Below are 26,040 nucleotides of genomic sequence, written 5' to 3'. Positions count from 1 at the left end.
CATTCAGACTGCAAAAATGTGACCACTAAGTTGAAATCTAGAAATCATTTATCTTCTTCTATGGGTGTAAGTATTTATAGGCAGGAATATAATACATTTAATTCACATGACAAGAATTTAATTAATTCCACAAAAGAAAGAAGATTTCTTACAATGTCAGATCAGTACAACTCCCTGACAATAAAGACACACTGATGAGTAACAACAGCCTTATTAAAAAATGACAATGGAAGCTGATAATCACTACATTCGGCAGTACAATAAAGGCAGCTATAGTCTACTTAGAATTCTCAACTCCATTCATTGAGATATGCTTATACCTCTAAAAAGAAAAGAAAGAAGGCCTTTATATATTTTTATAATTTTCAAGTACAATGTTGAAGATGAGGTTAGAAAAGTCAGAGATAATTAAACAACAAAAAATATTTAAAACAAAATTTAATTTCACATTTCTCAAAAGAGTATCATTTGGATAGCCAAATCAGAAACTGATTTAAGGCCACCAGGTCCTTGCCTCTATAATTCAATACTCAAATGTGTGTGTGTGTGTGCTTAGTCGCTCAAGAATGTCTGACACTTTGTGACCCTATGGACTGTAGTCCACCAGGTTCCTCTGTCCATGGGGATTCTCCAGGCAAGAATACTGGAGTGGGTTGCCATGCCCTCCTCCAGGGGATCTTCCAAACCCAGGGATCTTCCAAATCCTGGGATCAAACCCAATTCTCCTGCATTACAGACAGATTCTTTACTGACTGAGTCATCAAGGAAGCTCCATACTCAAATAAAATATATAAATTCAACAGTATAATAGAAATCTTATATCTGATTTAAAAAAATCAAGACAAAAATAATCTTAAAACATTACATACCGCAGGTCCTGCAGGCCCTGGTGGTCCTTCAATAAGCATGCCCTACAGTTAAAGAAAAGATAAAGTCATTACTAGGGCAATGGAACCCCTAACCTCTTATCTAATTGGCTGTATGAAAGCACCACATTACAGCACTTTAAAAGGTGAATTATCTGCTCCTACATACAAAGATAATTGCAAGCATTTTTGTACAGGGGAGGGAGGAAATTCAAAACGATAGAAGACATAATTCCTGTCCTGAGAAAATCCATGAACTAATTAGCAAGGAAAGAAATATTCAGATAAGTAATATTACAAAAAGAATATACTAAGTGCTCCCCAAAAGGGTAAATATATTTAACCAAATTTTTCCTAGCAGCCAGAATAACACCTGGTACATCTCAAGAACATGATAAATATTTGCTGTGTGAATGAAAGGATGGGAGAAAGAGCACCTAAGCACTTTAATTTAGGGAAAGGGGAGTAAAGTCCATGTTAAAGAATTAGGCATAAATGTAAGTTCTTAAATAGACAAGAAATAGAATACTATTTCAGGATAAGAACCCAATTCTAAAAGTTTATGATTCTACTCTGAAAATTGTCTTGTCATTTTAAAAGCTAGTTGTAACTTTGCATAACAAAGACAAATTTATTCTGAAAATTGTTTTTAAAGATGTTGGTGAGCATATGATGTGCTTTCTCAGATTTTGGAGTAATAGACTACAATGTTCTTAGAGATGCAGCCTTTTTATGTTTATCTTCCTCCATCACTTAAAAAAAAATTTTGTCCTTGCAGATTCTGAAATGATTTTCATGAGCTTGAGGTAGTTCAACATACTTCCCAAATTGCTGATTAAGGAGAATGATAGTAAAATTGATTTCCAATAAGAATTTGCTTCTTACCAATATCTTGAGTGGTAGTAGCATTAATATAAATCAGAAAAATCACTTTTCTTCCAATAGAAGAAAAGGAGGCAAATTTTAAAAAGGATGTTTTCATATAATTATATGATGTGATTTGGATATGAAACAAACAAGTACTATGTTAAATAATATATTTCTAATTATGTCAAGTCACAGCACTTAGAGGAAAATTACTGAATTGGAAAATAGAAGAGACGAATTCAGGTCATAGATCAACTATCAAACATTTGAACCTCAGGAAAATTCCTTAAATCCTTTAGATCCTAAGTCTCTTAGTTATACAAGGAAAGAATTAGATTAAAAGAGTGTCAGCTATTTTCAAATTCTAAAATTCTCTCTCTCTCTGTTTTTGGATTTATTGAAATTCTACTTGCCAGAACTGGTTTTACTAACTCACTTACTTGTGGCATTATAAATGTTTAGACATATAGAATTTTCAGTGGTACTACATGAACATGCGTAATGATTTACAGCAGTGATAGCTCATGATATAAATCAGTGTACCAACCTTTACAACGTATTTACACCAGTACTTACAGGTTCAACTACTGCTGGTTCTCCTTTCTGTCCTTTTTCTCCATATGCACCATGGCCATTTATCTGTTGAGTGAAAAATTCAAGCAGCCTGTCTTTAAGTAAATAAGGCTATTTAAGTATTTTTAAAAAGGTTATTTAATCATATAAGTGCATTTAAACAATCTATTAAATACACTTTTTAACATAGAAACCAATTAAAGTTTTAAATACTGAAAATATACAAAGGAAAACACAATGAACATTAATGCTAAAACTTGAGTGAGATTGAACAATTGCTTCTTAAAGACATAATATACAAAGATAATGATATCTGTTGACCTTAGTTATTATTCCAAGGCAATAAACAAAAAGTGTCTTCAAATTAAAATCAAAATAACAGAAGTGGTAGGGAAATTAGTAAAGAGGTTCAAAAGTTTAAATACTAATAATTATAACAATAAAATGATAATTAATATGGTGGATTACTGAACTTCACCAGATAAGAAAGGTCAATTAAGCTGTTTAAAAGTTAGAAAATAGTCTTGGTATCCAGAATGACAATGACTGATTTAATCTTATCAGTGCTATTAGATTATTCTTTCAAAAGAAGACTCCAGTAGTGTGGCCTGAGATCTCCATGAGGAAGAATCTATCAAGGTGTCCTAGTAGTGATCAACATTCATGATTTATATAAGAACAATCTATATTTTAAACCTGAAAAGACATCAAGATGAACATGAAAATACACCAGAAATAAGACATACAATGACACAGAGCATGATCTGACTTACACTTGTTTCTGTGATATCTGTTTCTGCTGGAACACCTGGACCAAATTCTTCATTAGTGGGACTTGTTGGTTTATCTTCATATTCCTTATATTCATAAAAATCATATTCGCCTAAATCTCCATCTACCAGAAGATCAGAGTCCCTGCCGTCTATTTGTTTGTTTTCATATAGCATATCCTCAGAATTTTTCCTCTGGGAATCATAATCCTCTCCAGTTAGATATTCTTCAGTAAATACTTCTTCAACTGGATTTGGCTATTAATTTATGTTGTAAGGAATTGGAGAAATGAAGTTTACTGTTAGTAAAGCAAAGTAAGCATTTGCAAATACAGTTTGATGGCATGTGATGGGAAGTGGTTTGAGTACTACTCAAGCAAGTCTGAAGGCTGGGAAAGATAGCCTTTAACATCATTGAAAGAATATTTTTGTACATTGGAATGCACAAGAAAATATTGCTTTCAAAGCACCTTTGTCAATAAACTGCAAATATTCACATAGATTCAACATGTGTATTTGCTTGTTCATTGGGAAAAGCTTGTTATGCAATTTGATATCTACTTTATAATTTGACTCAAATAATATATATATGCAATATTTAGTTAAAGCTTAACTTAATTTTCAGATCTCAAAAGAATCTCATACTGAAATATAATTTCTATCAGGAAAGCTATGTAAGTTTGACTCTCAATCCAAAAGTAAAATATTAATGCCAACATTGAGATTTATCATTGCAATATTTACTCCAAGCTCTAAGTATTTAGTGAGCATTATATCACAAAGAGTTCTTTAAAGCAAATATAAATTATAGTCCTCAGAATTCAATACAATTAAATAGATCACTATATAGTCTCATAAAGAGTATGAGCCTATTCACTTAAAAGTAAAAATTATATCAAGATTCTAGTGTGATATATCAAAACTACTCACAGAGATATAGAAAAATAACACTAGTATAATTTCCTTTTTATAAATAAGTCCTCATTAATAGCATAAATCTGAATAACATTCATTAGGTAATTTTTGGTCATGCTATGATTTTGATGAAGTAATGTATCTTGCTACTTTTAAATTTCATCTTGAAATAACTTGTTTGCTATGACATAGGGAATCTAGATAATAGAATAATACTTAATAATAAGTATGTTACATGAAGTCATGTGAATGAAAAAAGTGGTTAATGATTAATTCAGCAATTGTTAACTAAAATAAAATGTCCAATAACCATAATATTTTGTATTCTTAGACAATGAGGACATACTATCATTACAGAGTACATATTATCCAGAATCAGAATAGTACTATGCTCACAGTTCTGAGATAAAAAGTTGAAAGAATTTGAGCATATAAATAAACATCTTAACCATTTTTGGAAAATGATAAGCTTGATTAATTTGGATTATCTTGGACAAGATTTGGACTTAAAATCTGTTTTTACCCTAAAATATTATTCTAAAATATGTGTTTTCATGTAAAGTCCCACTGGGACACATGTGATGTAAAATTTTTATTAATTTAAATGATTCGGTTAATCCTCATACCAGGTGTGAAGAAATTTAACAAAGTTAAACTGAATTGTATACTTATTTTCTCATAATTGGAATATACACATAATATGAAATTCAGGAAGATTGTTCTAATTTGTACCTGAATATACTTAAATATTTTCATAGAAAGGACTGGGAAAAGTTAAGATATATTATTTTAGCCATATTAAGTTTGAAAATGTAAACAGACATTAAAATCAACTAAGACTATATTTTATCAAAATATTTGTGTCATAAAAATGCATGATTATTGGTCAGATGGAGTAAATTTTAATTGTATCATTTGATGATACAATTTTTTTTTTGGAGGATTTTCCTCCTCACAGTAAGGTCATGTTGTGAGTAACCTTAATCACATTTTGAGAAGCTTGCTCTATCCCAGGAGCAATAAAAAAAGATGGCAGCCAATTCAGTTTGATCAATTTAGCATTTGCATGAAGCAGAGTCATGCAAACCTGAATTGGGATTAATTTTAAATGAACTGTTTTTAGTAATAGTGAGCCAGTGCTATTGTTTCTCTTACTTTGTAAAGGAATAAAAACATCAAATTTTTCAGAGGTTATAGATTCTTCCAGAGTAAAATATATCAAGGAATACTGCACATTTAAAAAATTTGAACTGCGATTTAATGCTGTCTATGAGCATTACCTCATTTGATCCAGATACACTCCTAGGAGCTTCCGTCTGGTAACTTTCTGTCCCATAGTTGTATTCTTGAAAATCATCAACAATATTTGCCTAATAGTGAATTCAAAAGAAAAGTAATTAGTAAAAATGTTAAGGTAATCCAAAATCTATGGAAAGCATAATTAATTAGGATATTGTATTAGCCAAATGAGTATTTATCTAGTTGGGTTAGGAATGACTCATCATCAGAGATCTTCCAGCTTATCTAGGAGAGATCTTGATTGCTTTTTCTTTGCTACCTTTACCCCTAGCTTGGCCATTGCTGCTGCTTGATAAGTTTTCTTCTTCTTGGATGCAAATTTTTCAGATTTAGGGGGTGTAAACTTTTTGGACTTTTTCTTTGAATTAGTGGCCACTGTCTTCATCTTCATTTTGAAACTGAATTTCTTTTTCTGTAAAATGTGGTGAAAGATGGAATGGAAAACATAAATAAAATGAAAAGGGAAATGAAGAGCATGGATGAAAGGAAGAATAAGCAAACCAAACCAAACATCATTCCTTCAGGACAGCTACTACTGTCAAATAAAAATCAGTTATTGGGTCACAGAAATGAGATGAATGAAAGACCGACGATAAGTCTGAGGAACAGTGGACATAAGGAACCACAGGTTGACAAACACCAGGACACCACACACAAAGGTTCTACTTTGCTTTTACCTCAGTTTGTGCTATTGTCTCCTCAGTTACAGTGGGTGTCTCTGTTACACTCTCAGCCTCTTTATATTCTGCTTCCCCATACTCATAGTCATATTCCATTATATCCTCAGGTGCATACTACATCGCAAAGGAAAAAATATCAGGCAATTTTGTTAGTTGCTGGTAATACTATTAACAAAAAGGGAATCATGTTCTTAACTTTTACTGGCAAAGTTAAGAGACAAGGAAATACTGTTATCTAAATATTACTTGTGTTACAAGAAGTAATACTATCATATACAGAGTATAATAAAAAACTGACAAAGCAGGTTTTCTAAGAGCAGAACAGTGGTTAGGAGTGTGAGGAAATTAAAAGTTTAGAATATTAATTCAAACTTTTAATTCTTAATATTAATTCAAACATAGCAGTTACATACTTGGACACAGTTGTTCATAGTTGTTAAATATTCATGTTAATTTTAATTTGTAAAAACTACTACACAAACCTCCTTTATTTATAGCAATTTCAATGGGTACTTTTTTTCCCATTGAACTGCATGTTTAAAAATAGTCTTCCCAAGTATGAAGGAATTTTCATATCAGTTGTGGGATGGAAAGGGGAGAGGAAGGAAAGGGAACAGAAGGAACATGAAATGATTCTATATTCTATTTGGAATAATAGAACCAATGGGAAAAAAATCTAAAATCTATTCAGAAATAACTAATTTGCTATAAACTTAAGATCAAAATGAGCACAATTGTGAACCATTAAAAGATTCAAAATTAGATCTGTTTATATTTAACCCACTGTATCAATTTTTACAAATATTGTGTTTTTTCTATTGAAAAAGAGCATAACACTTGGGTATCTTAAAACATGTAAATGTAACTCAAATTGAAAGATGGAATACTAGATTGTTTTTTATTAAAAAAATTAAGAGAGAAAAGTATGTTTATCAATAAAGGGATGAGAGAAACAATACTTAATTATGAGGAAAACATGTTCACCTTCAAAGCCAAATATCTCTACTGAAATTTTAATCTTAAACATATATTATTGGTTTTAATCAAAATAACTCTAAATCTACTAAGGTCATATATAACAAAAATATTTATTAAGCAGCAAATCAATAAGCTAAAATGCTAATATATATGTATATATTATTTATAATATCTTTATGTATACATATACATACATTTGTGTATGTATATATACATGTATTATGTTTAGTATATTTATGTATATATATACTTAGGTACATATATACATATGTGTGTGCATGTATACACACACACATATATGCCAAAAGCAGTCTATTTGGAAATCCCTAAGTATTTGGTAAAATTTCAATTATAACCCAAGTGGACCTCTCTTGGCCTTTTAAAATTGCCAATGGTTCCCTTTCAATGCACCAGAAAAATAACTCTTCACATCATGTCTTTTAGAGACTTGTGATCACTGGACCTTCTAATAAGCGGTCTTAGCTATAGCAATGCAAATGAAGGCAAATTTCATAAAGACATATAATGAAACATATTACAAACCAATTGCAAAAAGGATTGTAAAGCCAAGAAGGATTGTAAAAATAGACAATTTAAATGCATCTTAAATGCATCTTGAATGAAGTCTGATATTCAAAATAGCCAGTTACCTTTACTATCTTTATATCATGTTTTTCTTTTTTTTCCTTATAGGAGGAAACCTGTTCTAATCTCCATAATTCTCTCTTCTGTTTTAACTTTTTCCACATGGACTAGCTATGGTGGTAGAATAATGAAGGAGGTAATGTGCTCACTATCTTAGGCATGAACACACATGCTTTTCTTAGAGCCATCCAGAAGTCAGTGAAAAGAATCATTGCTTTGGCAGATTCATTTTGATATTTTGCAACACTAACACAATATCGTAAAGTTTAAAAATAAAAAAATAAAAAAAAAGAACCATTGCTTCTGTTCTCCTTATTTCTTTAAACAACATCCCCTCTGGTGGGTATTGACCCATGTAGAAATTTGCTGGTCTACATGTAGCTTTACAACCTACTTTTGGAAATGATTCTCCCTTTTTACTGCAGAATTTTGTGATGCCTCAAGGACAGGTAAAGAAGAGAGAACTAGTTATAATTAATCAAATGAATATGAGCAAAAAAATGTGCAGTGATAGAATTTCACCTATGATTTGGGAGTTGCCTAGCCTAAGTTAAAACATTTGAGGAGAAAGGGAGTTTTTCTGGACATTTTGTTAAGTCTTTTCTTATTCAAGTTGTTAGAAAAATAGTGGCATCAGCAAATATGTGTGCATCTATGAGAACTAGGATATCTGGTAAATATTAAGTGCAAAATATTAAAGGTAATAAATTTCTTTATAAAACAGTATTTTCCTCTTGCTGCTTCTTCCTTTTCATGTTTTATACTGATATGAAAAATAAGAATGTTAATTCCCTGCTGTACATAGGACATTGCAATCTGTGCTGTATTCAATATATTAAGAAAGAACCATATGCAGATTTAACATCCAATTTTCTAATTAAGATAGAAGGATTATTTAACATGGTGGAAAAATTCCCAAACCACCATAATTTTAATATTGGTTACTTCGCTATATAAATGGTATTGCAGAGGTTCAAGTTGAATAATAGTTTCATATTAACACTATATTTAAATCTATCATTTTACATTTCACTCTGATTATGATGCAATGATGCATAAAACACATCAAAATTGAATCTTAAGAATGAATTAAAATATGCTCTTTAGAAGATATGAACCATACAAAATCACAAGTTGAAGAAAACATACTTGAGTTAATTTATAAAATAAATTGACATATTTATTAATCCAAATCAGAATGATAATATATGATTGTCACAAATTTATTAGTGGAAAATTAAGCAATATAAAGTACAACATGTATGTTTGATGCTCTATTTTGCACTATACGTTCTTTATTCATTGGTAACATTACATTTGTATTTTGCATAGGCAAAATATCTGTTGTACAATTATTAAAATGCATACTTGTAATATAATGATACATAAATGGCTATAGTTCAAAAGTAATATAAGGGTGGCTTACAATTCTATTAACCAGGTGTTTTTCATACTAGTAAAAAAGACGTTTATCACTGAAATATCAATGTAATTTAGCATTGTTTGGGAAAAGTGAGAGCTAATTCTTCAAAAAATTTTTTCAAGATGACATATTCAATATAGAAGCTAAGAAATGCTATTACTGGATCACCCAACAAGATTTTCATGCAGTCCTTATCATAGCAGTGCATTCTTTTCCTTATCAGATGCTTCTAGTAAAAACAAATTTGACTTACCAGCAGAATGTTAAATTTATGAATCAACAACTAAAGTAAAAAAGGGAACACCTACTTTTTAATGAATTTAAGATAAAAATGGTTAAAAATATTATTTTGCCTTAAAATAACTCAGCTTACCTGACATAATAGCATTAAAACATGGGAATAAAACAGCTCAAGGTGATATAATAAGAATGCATACCTTCATTCTTCCAAAAATCAGAGCCATATCTGTTGCTAAAAAGGACAAGTCTTATCTTTCTTAAAACAGGAGCAAAATATTAATAAATCTCATCTGTCTTAAACATATATACTAAATGTTATAAATTTTAATATTGAGTCCCACATAGTGTCTAAGATATAAAAATACTAAACCTGAATATATTAGAATGTTTTAATAAATCATGAGGGAATAAAAAGAAGGAAGCACTTGAGAACTGGGAGACAAGCAAACACAAATATCCAAGTAATTTCTCTTTTATTTTCTCATATTTGCTTTCCTTTTAGCTTCTTAAAGCTTTATTCTGTTTCAAAAAAAACATTAATATTAAATTATGGAAAAAGTCAGTGCAACAGAATTCACTACCATACCTTAAAAAGAAAAGTAATGTCAAAAACTAATAAAACACAAAGGTAATTCACATGCAGAAATAACAGCAAACTAAAATTAAGAGATAAGATATTAACCTTCTCTAAATAGTAAAACTCAAAAGATTGTACTTCATAGTATTTTAAAAGTCAAGAAGAAAGCTATTTGAGTTACTTTCAAAGATAAGGATAATCTTGATGTTTATAAACTTCCACCCCACCTTCTAAAATTTTAAACTCTTCCCACCTTAAGAAATACGGTTTTGCAGCCAACTAAAGACTCAACTCCTTCCAGAATTTGCTTTTTAATTTCCAGAAAATCCACATTAACAAATTTTACCTAAAAATTTGCATACAAGGTACACTGTGCTATATTTTTTGTTCTTTGGGATATTCAAGTCTGACAAAATGGCTATGGCTAACTTAAATGTACATATTTTTTATCTGAGAGAGAATAGAGTCAAATTTCATTATGGTGAATTTTCTTGCAAAAATAGCCTGGAAAAATGGTTTCACACCAGAGTTTCAAATAAAGTAATGCACTATTAATCAAAGCATATGAACATTTAGTTACTGCAATCAGTTCATACTGCTTTTCATTCCATTGCTGTTTGTATCAAGTCTTGTGCAAGAAAAGGAAAACTTACACATCATTGTAGCATAACCTTGTAAGAAATGGAAAAAAAAAGTCTTTAAATATTCAGCACAGCCTGAAAACTTTAAGATAGCACTAACATCCCTTTTTCATCTGCTGCTGCTGCTGCTAAGTCGTGTCTGACTCTGTGCGACCCCATAGACGGCAGCCCTCCAGGCTATGCTGTCCCTGGGATTCTCCAAGCAAGAACATTGGAGTGGGTTGCCATTTCCCTCTCCGATGCATGAAAGTGAAAAGTGAAAGTGAAGTCACTCAGTCGTGTTCGACTCTTAGTGACCCCATGGACTGCAGCCTACCAGGCTCCTCAGTCCATGGGATTTTCCAGGCAAGAGCACTGGAGTGGGGTGCCATTTCGATCAACAGGAATTGCTAAAGGCTTGAAGATATGGCAAGTACACTAGAAAATATTATCCTTGTCTTGAGGCTGCCTTAATTATAAAAGTAACAAGAAAAAAATAAGTGTTGGAGAAATTATCTCTTTTCTCATCTCCCCCTAAGTAAAATATCCTCCTCTACAAACTATATCGGAGTAGGCAGTGGCAGCCCACTCCAGGACTCTTGCCTGGAAAATTCCCATGGACAGAGGAGCCTGGGAGGCTTGCAGTCCATGGGGTCGCTAAGAGTCAGACATGACTGAGCGCCTTCACTTTCACTTTTCACTTTCACGCATTGGAGAAGGAAATGGCAACCCACTCCAGTGTTCTTTCCTGGAGAATCCCAGGGATGGGGGAGCCTGGTGGGCTGCCATCTATGGGGTCGCACAGAGTCGGGCACGACTGAAGTGACTTAGCAGCAGCAACACACTATATAAGGGAACTATCTCTATTTCTAAGAAATTAAGTAACAAAATACTTAATATTGAAACAAACATCAAAAATCTTCAAATTGGATCTTTGAAATATTAGTGAAAGAGTGAGTGTTAGTCACTCATTAAAACACTATTAAATAAAAGGTATAGTTTAATTAAAAGTGAATAAACAGAGATACAACTTGAAACTGCAAACTATGTCATTACCACGGGAATGAGAAAACCTGCCCTGATCTTACGTTCCTCACCTCGTCGACCTGGGGTTCCTGAGCCTGAGCAGCCTCGGGAGCTGAGGAATCACAGTCTGGACTGTAATGCTCACAGTAGTCATATGCTGCTTTGGGGTCACCTATGATCAACAATTGCTGGATGTCCCCCTGCCAAGAAACAAACATGGTTACTTAGCATATTCGAATACACATACATCCAGAGCAAGATTTACCCAAGACATAGTGTTTTTCATTTTCAAATATCTGAGAAGAAAAATCACTTACATTTCAATGTTGAAAGCAGTCTTATAGGATTGAGTGAGAAATTCACAACTATTTAACAAATCAGATATTAATATATTCCAATAAAATTAATGAAAAATAAATTTTAAAAAATTAAAATGTAATAAAATAAAGATTAGAAATAATAGTAGGGTTAGCTAAAGAGTTTTAGTTTCAGGACATTCTGGAAGCTGTATGAACAAGAGGAAAATAAAATATTTTGCTCTTGAAGTCATCTGAATATTTCCACATAGGTCTAATTCAACATGAAGCTAGTTTGATATAAATCAATGGGTCATGATCATATTAATTCAGAATTATGCCCAGGCATGGGAAAATGTCTGGGTTAATATCCATTTGACTTGGTAATTCAAGTTTCTGTAAGTTTGAGAACATGAGTCTGATTCACAAAACTCCTGATTTCATTTTTAATAATTTCCCAGTTATTACAGCTTTCTCTACATCTGACTAGCATAGGTTATTTAGAGCCTGATGAAAATTTTAGACATCTCTAAAACTGAGTACTAGGAAAGAATTCACAGCACTTTTATGCCACAGCATTCATTTATTCATCAACTAATGTGGATTGAAAAGGTACAATACACAAGACATTGAACATAGTATCATGGGAGGTGCAAACATGAACTTGATAGAATCTTTGCCCTTGGAGAGTGTAATATAATGGTTAAGAGTTAAAACTGTAATAAAACGCAGAGTAAAATTTATAACTTAAAAAGATACAAGCAAACTCATGTGAAAAGTACCCAGAAAAGAGTATAAATTATTTAATTCTGGCCCACAAATTTTCATTAAATACCATGGTTACTATCTGTAGTGTGGTAGTTAATTCTATTTGCATTGCTTTCTTCTGTCTAAAAAGCACTCTATATTCTTACTCTTAAAATTAGCATTTATTTTAATGGCTGAAAAATCTATATTTTCATCCCTATCACATTATTGAGATAAAATTTACATACAGAATTTATTCTTTTGAAGTGTACAATTCAGTGTTTTTAGTTCATTCACAGGGTTTTCCAACCATCACCAATATCTAATTTTAAGAAACTGTCATCACCTCTGAAAGAAACACCACAACCAATGACATTCACTGCTTATTTCATACATCATGAAGCCTTTTGTGACTAGCTTTTTTTATTTATCATGTCTTCAAATAAATGGACTCATTATTATGTCTGTGTTGCTCTGCTTGATGGTGTTCCACCGGTCTTTTATACTCTATAAACTTTATTTCAAGTTTATTCTTTCTTTTCTTCATACTGAGGAATCTCCATTGATTTTCAACTCCAGATATGTTTTATTCTTTTAAAAGAAATCCAACTGTTATTTATCTCTATTTGATAAAACACAATTTCCATATTGTCACTTAGTTCTTATGCTGTGGTTTCCTTTAGCTGTTTGTTTTTTTTTTAACATACTCATACCTGCTGACTTAGAGTCTTTGGTAAGCCCAATATCTGTCATGTCTTCAAGGACATAGATTTGCTTTTCCTTTGTATGGGACATAATTTTCTGATTCTTTGCCTGTCTCATAATTTTTTCTTGACAATTGCATATTTTAAATATCACCTTTGGAAACCGTATTCCATTATGCCTTCCCCTCAATGCCTGATATTTCTGTTTGCAGTTATTTTTGCTGCTTGTTTAGTGATCTTTTGAAGTAATTCTATAATTCAATATTTTTTGTTTTCTGTGTCCACTGAGGACTCTACTCAACTAGGCTGCTGCTGCTAAGTCGCTTCAGTCATGTCTGACTCTGTGCGACCCCATAGATGGCAGCCCACCAGGCTCCCCCATCCCTGGGATTCTCCAGGCAAGAACACTGGAGTGGGTTGCCATTTCCTTCTCCAATGCATGAAAGTGAAAAGTGAAAGGGAAGTCTCTCAGTCGTGTCCGACTCTTAGTGACCCCATGGACTGCAGCCTCCCAGGCTCCTCCATCCATGGGATTTTCCAGGCAAGAGTACTGGAGTGGGGTGCCATTGCCTTCTCCAACTCAACTAGGCTAGTGATGAATAAATGATTGAACAGAGAGTTCCTTAAAAAACTTTCACTATTTGCCAAGAGTCTTGAGTGTGTATTTGTGTGTGAGTATGCCTTTAATATTTCAACAGTTTACAACTATGCTTTAGATTTCATTTTTTGTTATACAGATCCTAAAGCTCAGTGATATTTGAGATATTAGGGTCTCTTCAGATCTTTTCTGAACATGCACACAGGCCTCATAGATACCCAAGATTATACAGAAGCTTTTCAGTGCCCTTCATAGATGTCTCATTTCCAGTGTTTTTCATCTTTGTCTGATCCTTGTTTGCTCAACATCCTAACATTTAAGTGAATACTGCCAAGTACTAAGATCTGCATCTACAATGTCTCATTAGCAACAGAAAAATTACTAAAACTAAAATGTCAAAAACACACATCTGCCAATAAAATTTTCACTAACATGACATATTACAATGCTTGATAATCATTAAGATAAATTTTGTTGAATTAAGAAATTTCTCCACAGTCAGATTTAGCTATAATTCTTCAGTTACTTAGTCATTTTATTCAATCATTCATTCAGAAAGTTCTTTATAAGTGCATGTAATCTCGGTGGCTCAAAGGTAAAGAATCCACCTGCAATAGAGGAGATGCAGAGACACAAGTTTGATCCCTGAGTTGGGAAGATTCCCCATGGGGTGGGGAAATGGCAACCCACTCTGCTTATTTAACGTATATGCGGAGTATATCATGCAAAAAGCCCGGCTGGATGAATCAGAAGCTGGAATCAAGATTGCCAGGAGAAAGAACAATAACCTCAGATATGCAGATGATATCACTCTATGGCAGAATGTGAGGAGGAACTAAAGATCCGCTGGACGAGAGTGAAAGAAGAGAGTGAAAATGCTGGGTTAAACCTCAATACTAAAAAGCTAAGATCATGGCATCCAGTCCCATCACTTCATGCCAAATAGAGGGGAAAAAAGTAGAAGCAGTGACAGATTTTATTTTCTTGGGCTCCAAAATCACTGCAGGGCTGACTGCAGCCAGTAACCCTTGCTCCTTAGAAGGAAAGCTATGACAAAAACAAGACAGCATATTAAAAAGCAGAGACATCACTTTGCCGGCAAAGGTGTGTACAGTCAAAGCTACAGTTTTTCCAGTAGTCATGTATGGATGTGAAAGTTGGACCATAAAGAAGGCTGAGCACTGAAGAACTGATGCTTTCAAACTGTGGTGCTGGAGAAGACTTCCTGAGAGTCCCTTGGACTGCAACAAGATCAGACCAGTCAGTCCTAAAGGAAATCAACCCTTAATATTCACTGGAAGTACTGATGCTGAAGCTCCAATATCTTGGCCACCTCATGCAAAGAGCTGACTCACTGGAAAAGACTCTGATGCTGGGAAAGTTTGAAGGCAAAAGGAGAAGGGTATGGTAGAGGATGAGATGGTTAGATAGCATCACCGACTCAATGGACATGAGTTTGAGCAAACTCTGGGAGATAATGAAGGTCAGGGAAGCCTGGCATGCTTCAGTCCATGGGGTCGACAAGAGTCTTATATGACCTAGCAAATGAACAACAAACAGCTAGTAACAGAGAAATTTGAATTTTCTTCATTCTGCTGTTTAAAAAAAAGACATCATTCAGTACATCTTGAATACTGTCATCTTAGAGAATTAGAAATTCTAATTGTTGAACCCCAGCCTTGTCATTAATTACTCAGAATTATGCAAGTCACTTGGACTTCCCAGGCAGTGCAGTGGTAAAGAATATTCTTGCCAATAAAGGAGACTCAAGAGACATAGGTTTGACCCCTCAGTTGGGAAGATCCCCAGGAATAGGAAATGGAAACCCACTTCAATATTCTTGCCTGGAAAATTCCATGGACAGAGAAGCCTGGCGGGCTACAGTCCATGAGATCGCAAACAGTCGGACACAACTAAGCAATTAAAACTTCAAACTTAACTTACAGATAATATAATAAACTAAATGCAGCTTTTCCTGAAACACAAAAAAGTCATCTGTTGTATGGCATATGGTATTTTTAATAGCATATTTTTTAGAATACTGGTTTTCTAAGTACTTAAATATTCTAGTTAAGGCACTCCACTTCATTAAATGGAATCCTGCCATTATTTCCACTATAAATTCTTTATTCAGGTGTTTGATATTCAGCCATAAAATATACTACTGGGAAGAAACTGGAAAATTCAGTTAAAAACCTATAGTGCTCTTTTTCCCAGAAGGTATTTTACAGTGTTTTATGGTAATCATATGACATGTTATGAGACAGTCTGTAGACAAACAAAAGCATCCTGACAGGTTGAATGAACCATAAATACTTAGATTCAATAGTCATAAAAACTTCCACAACTGGAAAAAGGTGAAGTTACCAAGTAAAATTGGCATCTGCTGCACACAACATATGAAAAAGACATCCTCCTCCTCTAACGACCCACAAAGCCAAAATTAAAGCAGAGCTGATGCAATTACCTTGCTATCTACAGCTGTGCCAACTAGGTCTGAGTCTATGCTATAGCATTTGTCTATAGACAGGATGATCCTGGAGGAGGAAAGCAAAATAAATGTAAGAAAACTGAATAGAAATTATAAAGATATGGTTCCTCTAAATGTAACTTCCATTGCAAAAGGATTCTGACACATTTTTATCACAACAAATTATGTAAGTATTAGCGTATCCTCATTTCAAAGCTAAAATATAATGCATATATCCTAACAATTATTGTTTGTTATTTTGGGTTGTATATGCATATACATGCTGTTGTTGTTTAGTGTCTCATTTAATTTCAAAGGTTTCGAAAATTAGAAGTTTCATCTCCCCTAAGCCTAGAGTAAAGCACACGCTGCAACTGTATTCTATAAAATCAGCTAGCCTCCATATTTCCTGAAGCACATTCTTACTTCCATTACTTCCAACATGTAGGTATCTCAATGGGAATTAAAGCATTTATAAAATGCTTCTCAGGAAAATCTTAACTGTATGTGATAAGCAAATAGGAGTTAGGGTGATGAAGAAGATGGAGAGAGAAATAGCATTAAACAGAAAAAGCATCTTAAAACTTTGGATGCATGAAGCTGACAAAGTTAGAAAAGTACCTACAGTGCTGTCTAGTTGGAGGGATGGCTCTATACAGTGATGGTGAGTACTGAAGACTGAGGTATAGAAGATAAAGATAGAAAGAAAACAAAACAAACAAAAAAACACTAAGGGAGGAACCAGTTTAAGAAGGGTTTTGTGTGTCAGCTGAAATCTAAACATTACAGAGTGTTGTTCAAAGACTGTGAACCATGGAGTAAACTGATCAATGCTGCATTTTAACAAAACTGCTATGACAACATGGGGGAGGCTGATTTGAAAGCAGCCAGTGTGTAAGCATAAGAATCAATAAAGAATCCATTGCAGTTAAGCATTGAGAAACTAAACTAAGGCAGCAATAGGAGGAATGGAATAAAGGATGGTGGTGGTGGTGGTTTAGTTGCTAAGTCGTGTCCATCTCTTGCGACCCCATGAACTGTAGTCCAGCAGGCTCCTCTGTCCATGGGATTTCCCAGGCAAGAATACTGGAGGGGGTTGCATTTCTTTCTCCAGGGGATCTTTCTGACCCAGAGAAAAAATCCAGTTCTCCTGCACTGCAGGCAGATTCTTTATCAACTGAGCCACCAGGGAAACCCTTATGGAATAAAATAATGATATAAAAGATATCTAGGAATAAAAGATAGATATAAAAGATAATACAGTTTATTAGAGAAAACATGTGTGAAATTTGGGAACTGACTGGATGCTGATGATGGAGTGGGATGGGATATGCAAGGAGAGAAGGAGAAAGTGCATTAGAGAGTAATGGAAGGTAGTTTTTCAGTTTCTGGTATGTGCAAGAGTAGGGAGGAAAAGGCATTTGTTTGGCTGAGAAACATAATAAGAGAGAAAGATGGAGGATCAACCTTTTAAGTCTATGAAGTCAAATGATAATTAAGGATTGTTTTTAGAAAAAGGTCAGTCTTCATTTTAAGAAACTTCTCTTTAAGCTGGTTTTAGAAAAGGCAGAGGAACCAGAGGTCAAATTGCCAACATCTGCTGGATCATCGAAAAAGCAAGAGAGTTCCAGAAACACATCTATTTCTGCTTTATTGACTATGCCAAAGCCTTTGACTGTATGGATCACAATAAACTGTGGAAAATTCTGAAAGAGATGGGAATACCAGACCACCTGACCTGCCTCTTGAGAAACCTATATGCATGTCAGGAAGCAACAGTTGGAACTGGACATGGAACAACAGACTGGTTCCAATGGGAAAAGGAGTACGTCAAGGCTGTATATTGTCACCCTGCTTATTTAACTTATATGCAGAGTACATCATGAGAAACACTGGGCTGGAAGAAGCACAAGCTGGAATCATGACTGTCAGGAGAAATATCAATAATCTCAGATACGCAGATGACACTACCTTTATGGCAGAAAGTGAAGAGGAACTGAAAAGCCTCTTGATGAAAGTGAAAGTGGAGAGTGAAAAAGTTGGCTTAAAGCTCAACATTCAGAAAACGAAGATTATGGCATCTAGTCCCATCACTTCATGGGAAACAGATGGGGAAACAGTGGAAACAGTGTCAAACTTTATTTTTTGGGTCTCCAAAATCACTGTAGATGGTGACTGCAGCCATGAAATTAAAAGACGCTTACTCCTTGGAAAAGTTATGACCTACCTAGATAGCATATTGAAAAGTAGAGACGTTACTTTGGCAACAAAGGTCCGTCTGACTGAGCGACTTCACTTTCACTTTTCACTTTCATGCATTGGAGAAGGAAATGGCAACCCACTCCAGTGTTCTTGCCTGGAGAATCCCAGGGACGGGGGAGCCTGGTGGGCTGCCGTCTATGGGGTCGCACAGAGTCGGACACAACTGAAGCGACTCAGCAGCAGCAGCAGCAGCAGTCAAGGCTCCGGTTTTTTCAGTGGTCATGTATGGATGTGAGAGTTGGACTGTGAAGAAAGCTGAGCACCGAAGAATTGATGCTTTTGAACTGTGGTGTTGGAGAAGACTCTTGACAGTCCCTTGGACTGCAAGGAGATCCAACCAGTCCATTCTGAAGGAGATCAACCCTGGGATTTCTTTGGAAGGAATGATGCTAAAGCTGATACTCCAGTACTTTGGCCACCTCATGCGAAGAGTTGACTCATTGGAAAAGACTCTGATGCTGGGAGGGATTGGGGGCAGGAGGAGAAGGGGACGACAGAGGATGAGATGGCTGGATGGCATCACTGACTCCATGGACAAGAGTCTGAGTGAACTCCGGGAGTTGGTGATGGACAGGGAGGCCTGGCATGCTGCGATTCATGGGGTTGCAAAGAGTCGGACACAACTGAGTGACTGAGCTGAACTGAACTGACATGCCAACTGTCAGGTTATGTAACTGTGGCCAAACTAAGCTATAAGCACCAGTAAGAATCAACACAAACAGAACTGTGAAAAAGTTAATTTTTGTTGTTTTAAGACCCAGCCTGTGGTATTTGGTTGTAGCAGTCCTAGAAAATGAATATAGATTGATAATTACTAGCTGTTTATATCTTGCAAGTATTATCTATAGTAGAATAAAGAATAGCACTTCAAAACAAGTATTTTTGTTTGTTCATGATATGGGTAATATCAAACTATGTCAAGGGACTGGTATTAAGTAGATATTGTAGAAGTATTGACTGATTTGATATGACAAGTAGCTAGAATTCCGGGTAATCATAGGTTATAATGCACCTGGACAGTATCATCATGTGTAAATATCCCTGAGGCACTGGGGTAACAGAAAGTAAAGAATTATTAAAAAAAAAAAAAAAAGAAAAATTATTGTCTCCAAGTATAAATAAAGAATTTGAAAGCATTGAGTTGTGTGTATGTGTGTGTGTGTGTATGTGTGTGCATGTATGTGTGTGTTAAGTTTTATTTGGGGCAAAATTAGGACTGCAGCCTGGGAGGCAGCATCTCAGATAGCTCTGAGAGACTGCTCCAAAGCAGCAGTGGGGGAAAGACAATATATAACATTTTGGTGAAGGGGGAGTTCAATACCATGAAGCACTCATTTTACAAAAGGTTTTTTTGTTAGTCATGAAGATCTGATGTAAAACCATGAAGGGATTTAGTGCTTCTCTAGGTATGAGGAGATGCAAGTATTGAGATCATAAAATCTGTTCCTAAAAACATCCAACTATCTAAAGACCTGCCCCACCAGATTCCCTGGAGCACAGAGTGCCTCACTCCACCCTGACCTCCCTCAGGGGTTGTTGAAGGTCAACAGCTACAGAGGCAGATGGCAAAGGCCTTTGTTGTTCAGTAGATGGCAAAGGAATTTGAAAGCATTGAGTTTTTAAGTAAACTTACCAGGGATTTAAACAACTTTATCAAATTAAATTATGCTAGAATTTATACTGGCTTCCCAGGTGGCTCTAGTGGTAAAGAACCCTCCTTGCCAATGCAGGAGACATAAGAGACGCGGGTTTGATTCCAGGATTGGGTAGATCCCCTGGAGAAGAAAATGGCAACCCACTCCTGTATTCTTGCCTGGAGAATTGCATGGACAGAGGAGCTTGGCGGACTACAGTCCATCAGGTCGCAAAGAGTCGGACACGACTGAAACGATTTAGCATACATGCATGCTAGAGTTTAAATATCCACTTTATGATCTTTTAAAATATACTTTCATTACACTATTTAAAAAGTTAAAACAACTCCTAGTTGTATCACTGCTGTTGTTCAGTCACTCAGTCATGTCCAACTCTTTGGGAACCCATGGACTGCAGCATGCCAGGCCTCCATGTCCCTCACCATCTCCCAGATCTTGCCATGGGTTCCCAAAGAGTTTCTCCCAAAGTTCCCAAAGATGCTTTTGAACTGTGGTGTTGGAGAAGACTCTTGACAGTCCCTTGGACTGCAAGGAGATCCAACCAGTCCATTCTGAAGGAGATCAGCCCTGGGATTTCTTTGGAAGGAATGATGCTAAAGCTGAAACTCCAGTACTTTGGCCACCTCACGCGAAGAGTTGACTCATTGGAAAAGACTCTGATGCTGGGAGGGATTGGGGGCAGGAGGAGAAGGGGATGACAGAGGATGAGATGGCTGGATGGCATCACTGACTCGATGGACGTGAGTCTGGGTGTACTCTGGGAGTTGGTGATGGACAGAGAGGCCTGGCGTGCTGCAATTCACGGGGTCGCAAAGAGTCGGACACGACTGAGCGACTGAACTGAACTGAACACATATATATGGAATTTAGAAAGATGGTAACAATAACCCTGTATACGAGACAGCAAAAGAGACATTGATGTACAGAACAGTCTTTTGGACTCTGTAGGAGAGGGAGAGGGTGAGATGATTTGGGAGAATGGCATTGAAACATGTATAATATCATATATGAAACGAGTCGCCAGTCCAGGTTCGATGCACAATACTGGATGCTTGGGGCTGGTGCACTGGGACGACCCAGAGGGATGGTATGGGGAGGGAGGAGGGAGGAGGGTTCAGGATGGGGAACACATGTATACCTGTGGCAAATTCATTTTGATATATGGCAAAACCAATACAATATTGTAAAGTTAAAAAATAAAATAAAAAAAGAAAAAATATAAATGAAATTATATCCTAATTCTACTTCATGTCAACAGTGAAAAGAAAAAACTAATAGGAAAAAGTTTTATTGTTTTTATATACTAAAAAATATACATATATAAAATCAGAAAAATATATTTTTGTATTCTATACCTAATTTTATTTATTCATGTTAATATGAATGAAGAGTAAAACAACATACTTTCTTGAATTAAGAAAACATATGCAAAATAAATTACAATTCTTAAAAAATAGAGATAATCCTTAAATTACAAAAAATTATTCATTTCAAATGTTCATTAAATATGAATATTTTAAATATGCATAATCAAAATTTGATCTTCCTCCCAAAATAGAGTCATCTGATACTTCTTACTAACATCTGTTGTTCAAATAATGTAACTAAAGTTAACATTGAAAGATCTAAACAGAGGATTTAAAAACAAAATATAAATCTTTTGAGACTTTATCTTTAAAAATTAAGCTGAGAAAAATATTATTTGTATGAAAGGAAACATTATGCATCATTTAATATTTTTAAGTTGTATTTTAGCACAGACTCAAAGAATAAATTCATATTAGTAATATCAGCATAAAGGTCAAATATGGATTTGCAAGCAGGTATGACTTTCACTGGCTGTCACACAAAGTTAACTGTAGAATTTGAAATTTACTTTACATTTCATGGCCTTTGACTTGGCAGTAAATTTTGAATTTATTTTAAAGTAATTATCATCTTTTGGATACGGAAAGAAATGATAGACTGTTTTAATCTTTCATAAAGAGTTCAATAGTTGAACTGGCACATTTACTCTTTTAACCCAAACAAATCAACTAGGTATTTGGCTATCATTTTTTTATTATCAGTTTAGCATCATTTTCGTTACCTAATTTTAACTCTAGAGAAAAAGGATGAAAAGAAATCATTGGTAGTAGCATCTTGATACATTTATTATTCTAGTAATAGTTCTGCATGCAATGACAGTGTCACAGAAGCAATAGGTCCCATAAATAACATTTAAGAATACTTTCTTTTTCTACTCTGTTGCACTGCTCTACTAATATAAAAGATATATTTCTTAAGTGAATTGAAGTTTTAGCAAATCAAAATTGGCCCTTTTATGAAATATATAAGCCTAAGAGGATTTTTCAAGTATATATGTGTGTGTATATATATATATATATATATATATATATATATATATACCTTTTACTCTTTTACTTTTAAAAAACATTTTTTCAGTAATATTGTGAAAACTTATTTGCTTACTACAGAGTACAGTCAATCTATACATATGTCCACTGAAGAATCAAAGATGAGGGTCATGCTGTCAAAGGTGAAAGCCAGAAACACCCGTGGCAGATTCATGTTGATGTATGGTAAGATCAATACAATATTGTAAAGTAATTAGCCTCCAATTAAAATAAATAAATTTATATTAAAAAAATAAAAAGATTTTATTGTTTGTAAAATGTATCTGGAGTAAAGTTGATACATGAGTAATAATATATATATTGAAAAAAGTATTTCTGGTGTCATAAATTTATATAATACAATAACTAACCTTAATAGTTTGATCATAAAAAAAAAAAAAAGAAATGGGAATTCTTGGAAAGAACTACACAGTTCTCTTGAAGGAAAAAAGCAAATCTGTTACACAGCATTTCTAATTTGAGGAGGTACTTCATGCCTTACAATTGGAAGACAAATTTAAGGCTTCTCCCTCCCCAAACTCTTTTCTTAAAAAAAAAGCACAAATAACACACAATTTTTTAATAGGCACAGATACATCATAAGTCATAATAAATGTATTTCTTCTATAACTTTTAGCAGTAACTTACACAGAAATTTGACAGCCAGATAACTTTCAGAATCCTTCACCCTGTTTATCTACCAATCGGTCATCTACCCTTTAATCAACACATATTTATTCAGGAAAAGTAATATGCTGACACTATAGACAGGCAAGAGAGAAGTAAAAAGGAAAATCAGACCCAGATCCTACTCTCAGAGACTCTTTGTGACCCCATGAACTACAGTCCACCAAGCTCCTCTGTCCATGGGAATTTTCCAGGCAAGAACACTGGAGTGGGTTGCCATTTCCTACTCCAGGGGATCTTTCCTGACCCAGAGATTAAACCTGCATCCTTTGCATTTCCTGCATTGGCAGGCAGATTCTTTACCACTGTGCCACCTGGGAGGGTATAACCTGGTAAGGGAAATTACTTAGACATATTTCTTTAGTATTTACTGAATTCCAATTATGAAAAGCAGGCTTCTCTTGTAGCTCAGTTGGTAAAGAATCCTCCTTCAGTGCAGGAATTCATCTGCAATGCAGGAGACCCAGGTTCCATTCCTGGGTCCAGAAGATCCCCTGGAGAAGGAAATGGCAACTCCAGGCAGTATGCTTGCCTGGAGAATCCCATAGACAAAGGAACCTGGTGGGCTACGGTCCACGGGGTCACCAGTGTTGGACACGACTTAGGGACTAAACCAATTATGAAAAAAATAAATTGGGCCAGCAGAGGTTGGGGATGAGACAACTTTCATCTGGGAAAATCAGAGGAATGATCTAGAAGGACCTGTCATAAATGAGATCATGAGAAAGTGTCTAATTTTTCTTTTAAATATAAAGGTACGTAGTATTCTTTGTTGGCTCTCAAATCCTAATCATTCATGCTGCTCTCTCTCAGCCTGTGCCTGAAGAGTCTGACCCCACAACACACATCATCAGACTGTCTTGCAGGTGGTTTCCAGTACACACCATGAAGTGACCACCAGGAGTTAGGAGTTCGGAAGGTGGGAATAGAGGGTGGAGTAGTTTTACCAGACATTTTCCTGCCTGACACTGCAGTCCGGTACCCTGACAGCTACTGCCACTGTCAGAAAGCACTTGAGCAGGGCTCTAGCTCTCACTGTACTGCTATCTATCATGGAAAATGGGAAAGGCAATGCTCACCAGGTAACTCTCCCTCCTTATTCACACCTCCTAAATCACCTCAGTAAAAATTCAGTTTCCTGCTGGAACCACAGTGAACTCATAGGGACTATGAGAGAATAGAGAAAGACCACATGCTTAAAGGCCCTGAAATAACAATAGGTACCTTCCTTTTATGCATATACTGTGTTTAAGGATTCAAATAATCAGTACAGATATGTATCAGTTTCCAGGAAAGTGTGCTGTTTCTACTAGATGACACAGTTTATACTCTGGGCTCTTGATTTTTTTTTGCTGGAGGTGGGGATAGGGGTGGGGCTAGGGGGCTGGGAAGACACTGTGCAGCTTGTGAGATCTCATTTCCCCAACCAGGGACTGAACTCTTGGGTCATGGCAGTGGAAGCTCAGAATCTTAACCACTAGGCCACCAGGGAACTCCCAGTAGCTCCTCTTCATAATGAGCCAATCTATATTGTTCAGCTAAACTCAATGGAATATAAACATCATGAGAGCAAGGACCTGTCTGTTTCATTCTCCCAGGTTTCCACAAATCCATGGAATAGGCCTGCACATATTAATATTAATAAATGTCTGTTTGATAAATACTGAAAGTGAAAGTCACTCAGTCAGGTCCAACTCTTTGTGACCATGTGTAGTATACAGTACATGGAATTCTCCAGGCCAGAATACTGGAGTGTGTAGCCTTTCCCTTCTCCAGGGGATCTTCCCAACCCAGGGATTGAACCCAGGTCTCCTACATTGCAGATGGTTCAATAAATAGATACCCAGGCAATTAATTTATTCACCATTACAAGATTCAATTTTAACAACTGTAAATTAAAAATATTATTATTTGTCTTGAATTTCCTACAGATTCTTTAAAAGCTAACACCTACTTAAACAATTTTTAAAGTGTAAGTATACACAAATGTTAGGTTCAATTCCTACAGTACTTGATACCAGTTACAAGAGAACACACTTTTGAGTTCAAACTTCTAAACATGTTTATGAACTGTATAAACATATAAAATTTAAGAAATGCTGCTGGAGAATCCCTTTGTAATATTTCCATAAATATACTCCAAAAAAGCTTGAGTGTCAGAAGACTTAAAGAGTAGAACACTTAAAGAATAGAAGAGAAAGAAAAACACATTTAGTGAAGCAGTTTCCAGCATGTGACTCTGTAAAAGCAATAGCTTAACAAAATTATATAGTGTCTCCCTAGACACTAAAACTTCTGTTCATATTTGATATTAAATCTTTGCTGAAAAGTACGGTGGATCCTGGTAGAGGTTTAATATTGTATATCCAGGAACAAGACTGACATTAAATCTTTAACATGGGATAACATTCTCAAAAAGTAGAGATTATCAGAAGATTAATTGCAAAACTATGCTTCCTGTTACTCAGACTTCTGAATTTGCCAAGGCATTAACTCTCATCACAGTTGTTCTTTTTTTTTTTTCCAAACATTCTGTACAGTTAATGATTCTTTCTCAAATATTTTGTGTGGAAAGGAAGACTGCCAAAATGCTTAGAATTTTAGTTTAACTGAAAAATGCATCAGAGATTGCATCTGCACTATAACTCAAAGGAAAAAAATGAAGAAATCCCACATAATCACAGACAGAACTGCTACCCACACAGTCTTTATATTTCACTGTCTCAAAATCAGCTTAAGAAATCAG

At 34.9% G+C, this 26,040-nt stretch overlaps 1 protein-coding gene across 4 annotated transcripts in view; it reads right to left on the bottom strand.

The window, feature by feature from the left end:
* COL11A1 (collagen type XI alpha 1 chain) overlaps positions 1 to 26,040 on the bottom strand; it is a 226,127-nt gene that overhangs the window by 146,005 nt on the left and 54,082 nt on the right. The window contains exons 5-10 of one of the 4 annotated variants that reach the window (XM_024985040.2): positions 11,551 to 11,679; positions 5,968 to 6,084; positions 5,272 to 5,361; positions 3,080 to 3,334; positions 2,310 to 2,372; positions 870 to 911 (exon numbers count right to left, since the gene is read on the bottom strand). In XM_024985040.2, the coding sequence (XP_024840808.1) occupies positions 870 to 911; positions 2,310 to 2,372; positions 3,080 to 3,334; positions 5,272 to 5,361; positions 5,968 to 6,084; positions 11,551 to 11,679 (696 nt within the window). 4 annotated transcript variants of the gene reach the window in all.

The sequence above is a fragment of the Bos taurus genome, chromosome 3, assembly GCF_002263795.3.
Source record: "Bos taurus isolate L1 Dominette 01449 registration number 42190680 breed Hereford chromosome 3, ARS-UCD2.0, whole genome shotgun sequence".
NCBI lineage: Eukaryota > Metazoa > Chordata > Mammalia > Artiodactyla > Bovidae > Bos > Bos taurus.
Note: the sequence above shows the minus strand (reverse complement) of the source record. Positions and strands in the feature narration are given on the sequence as shown.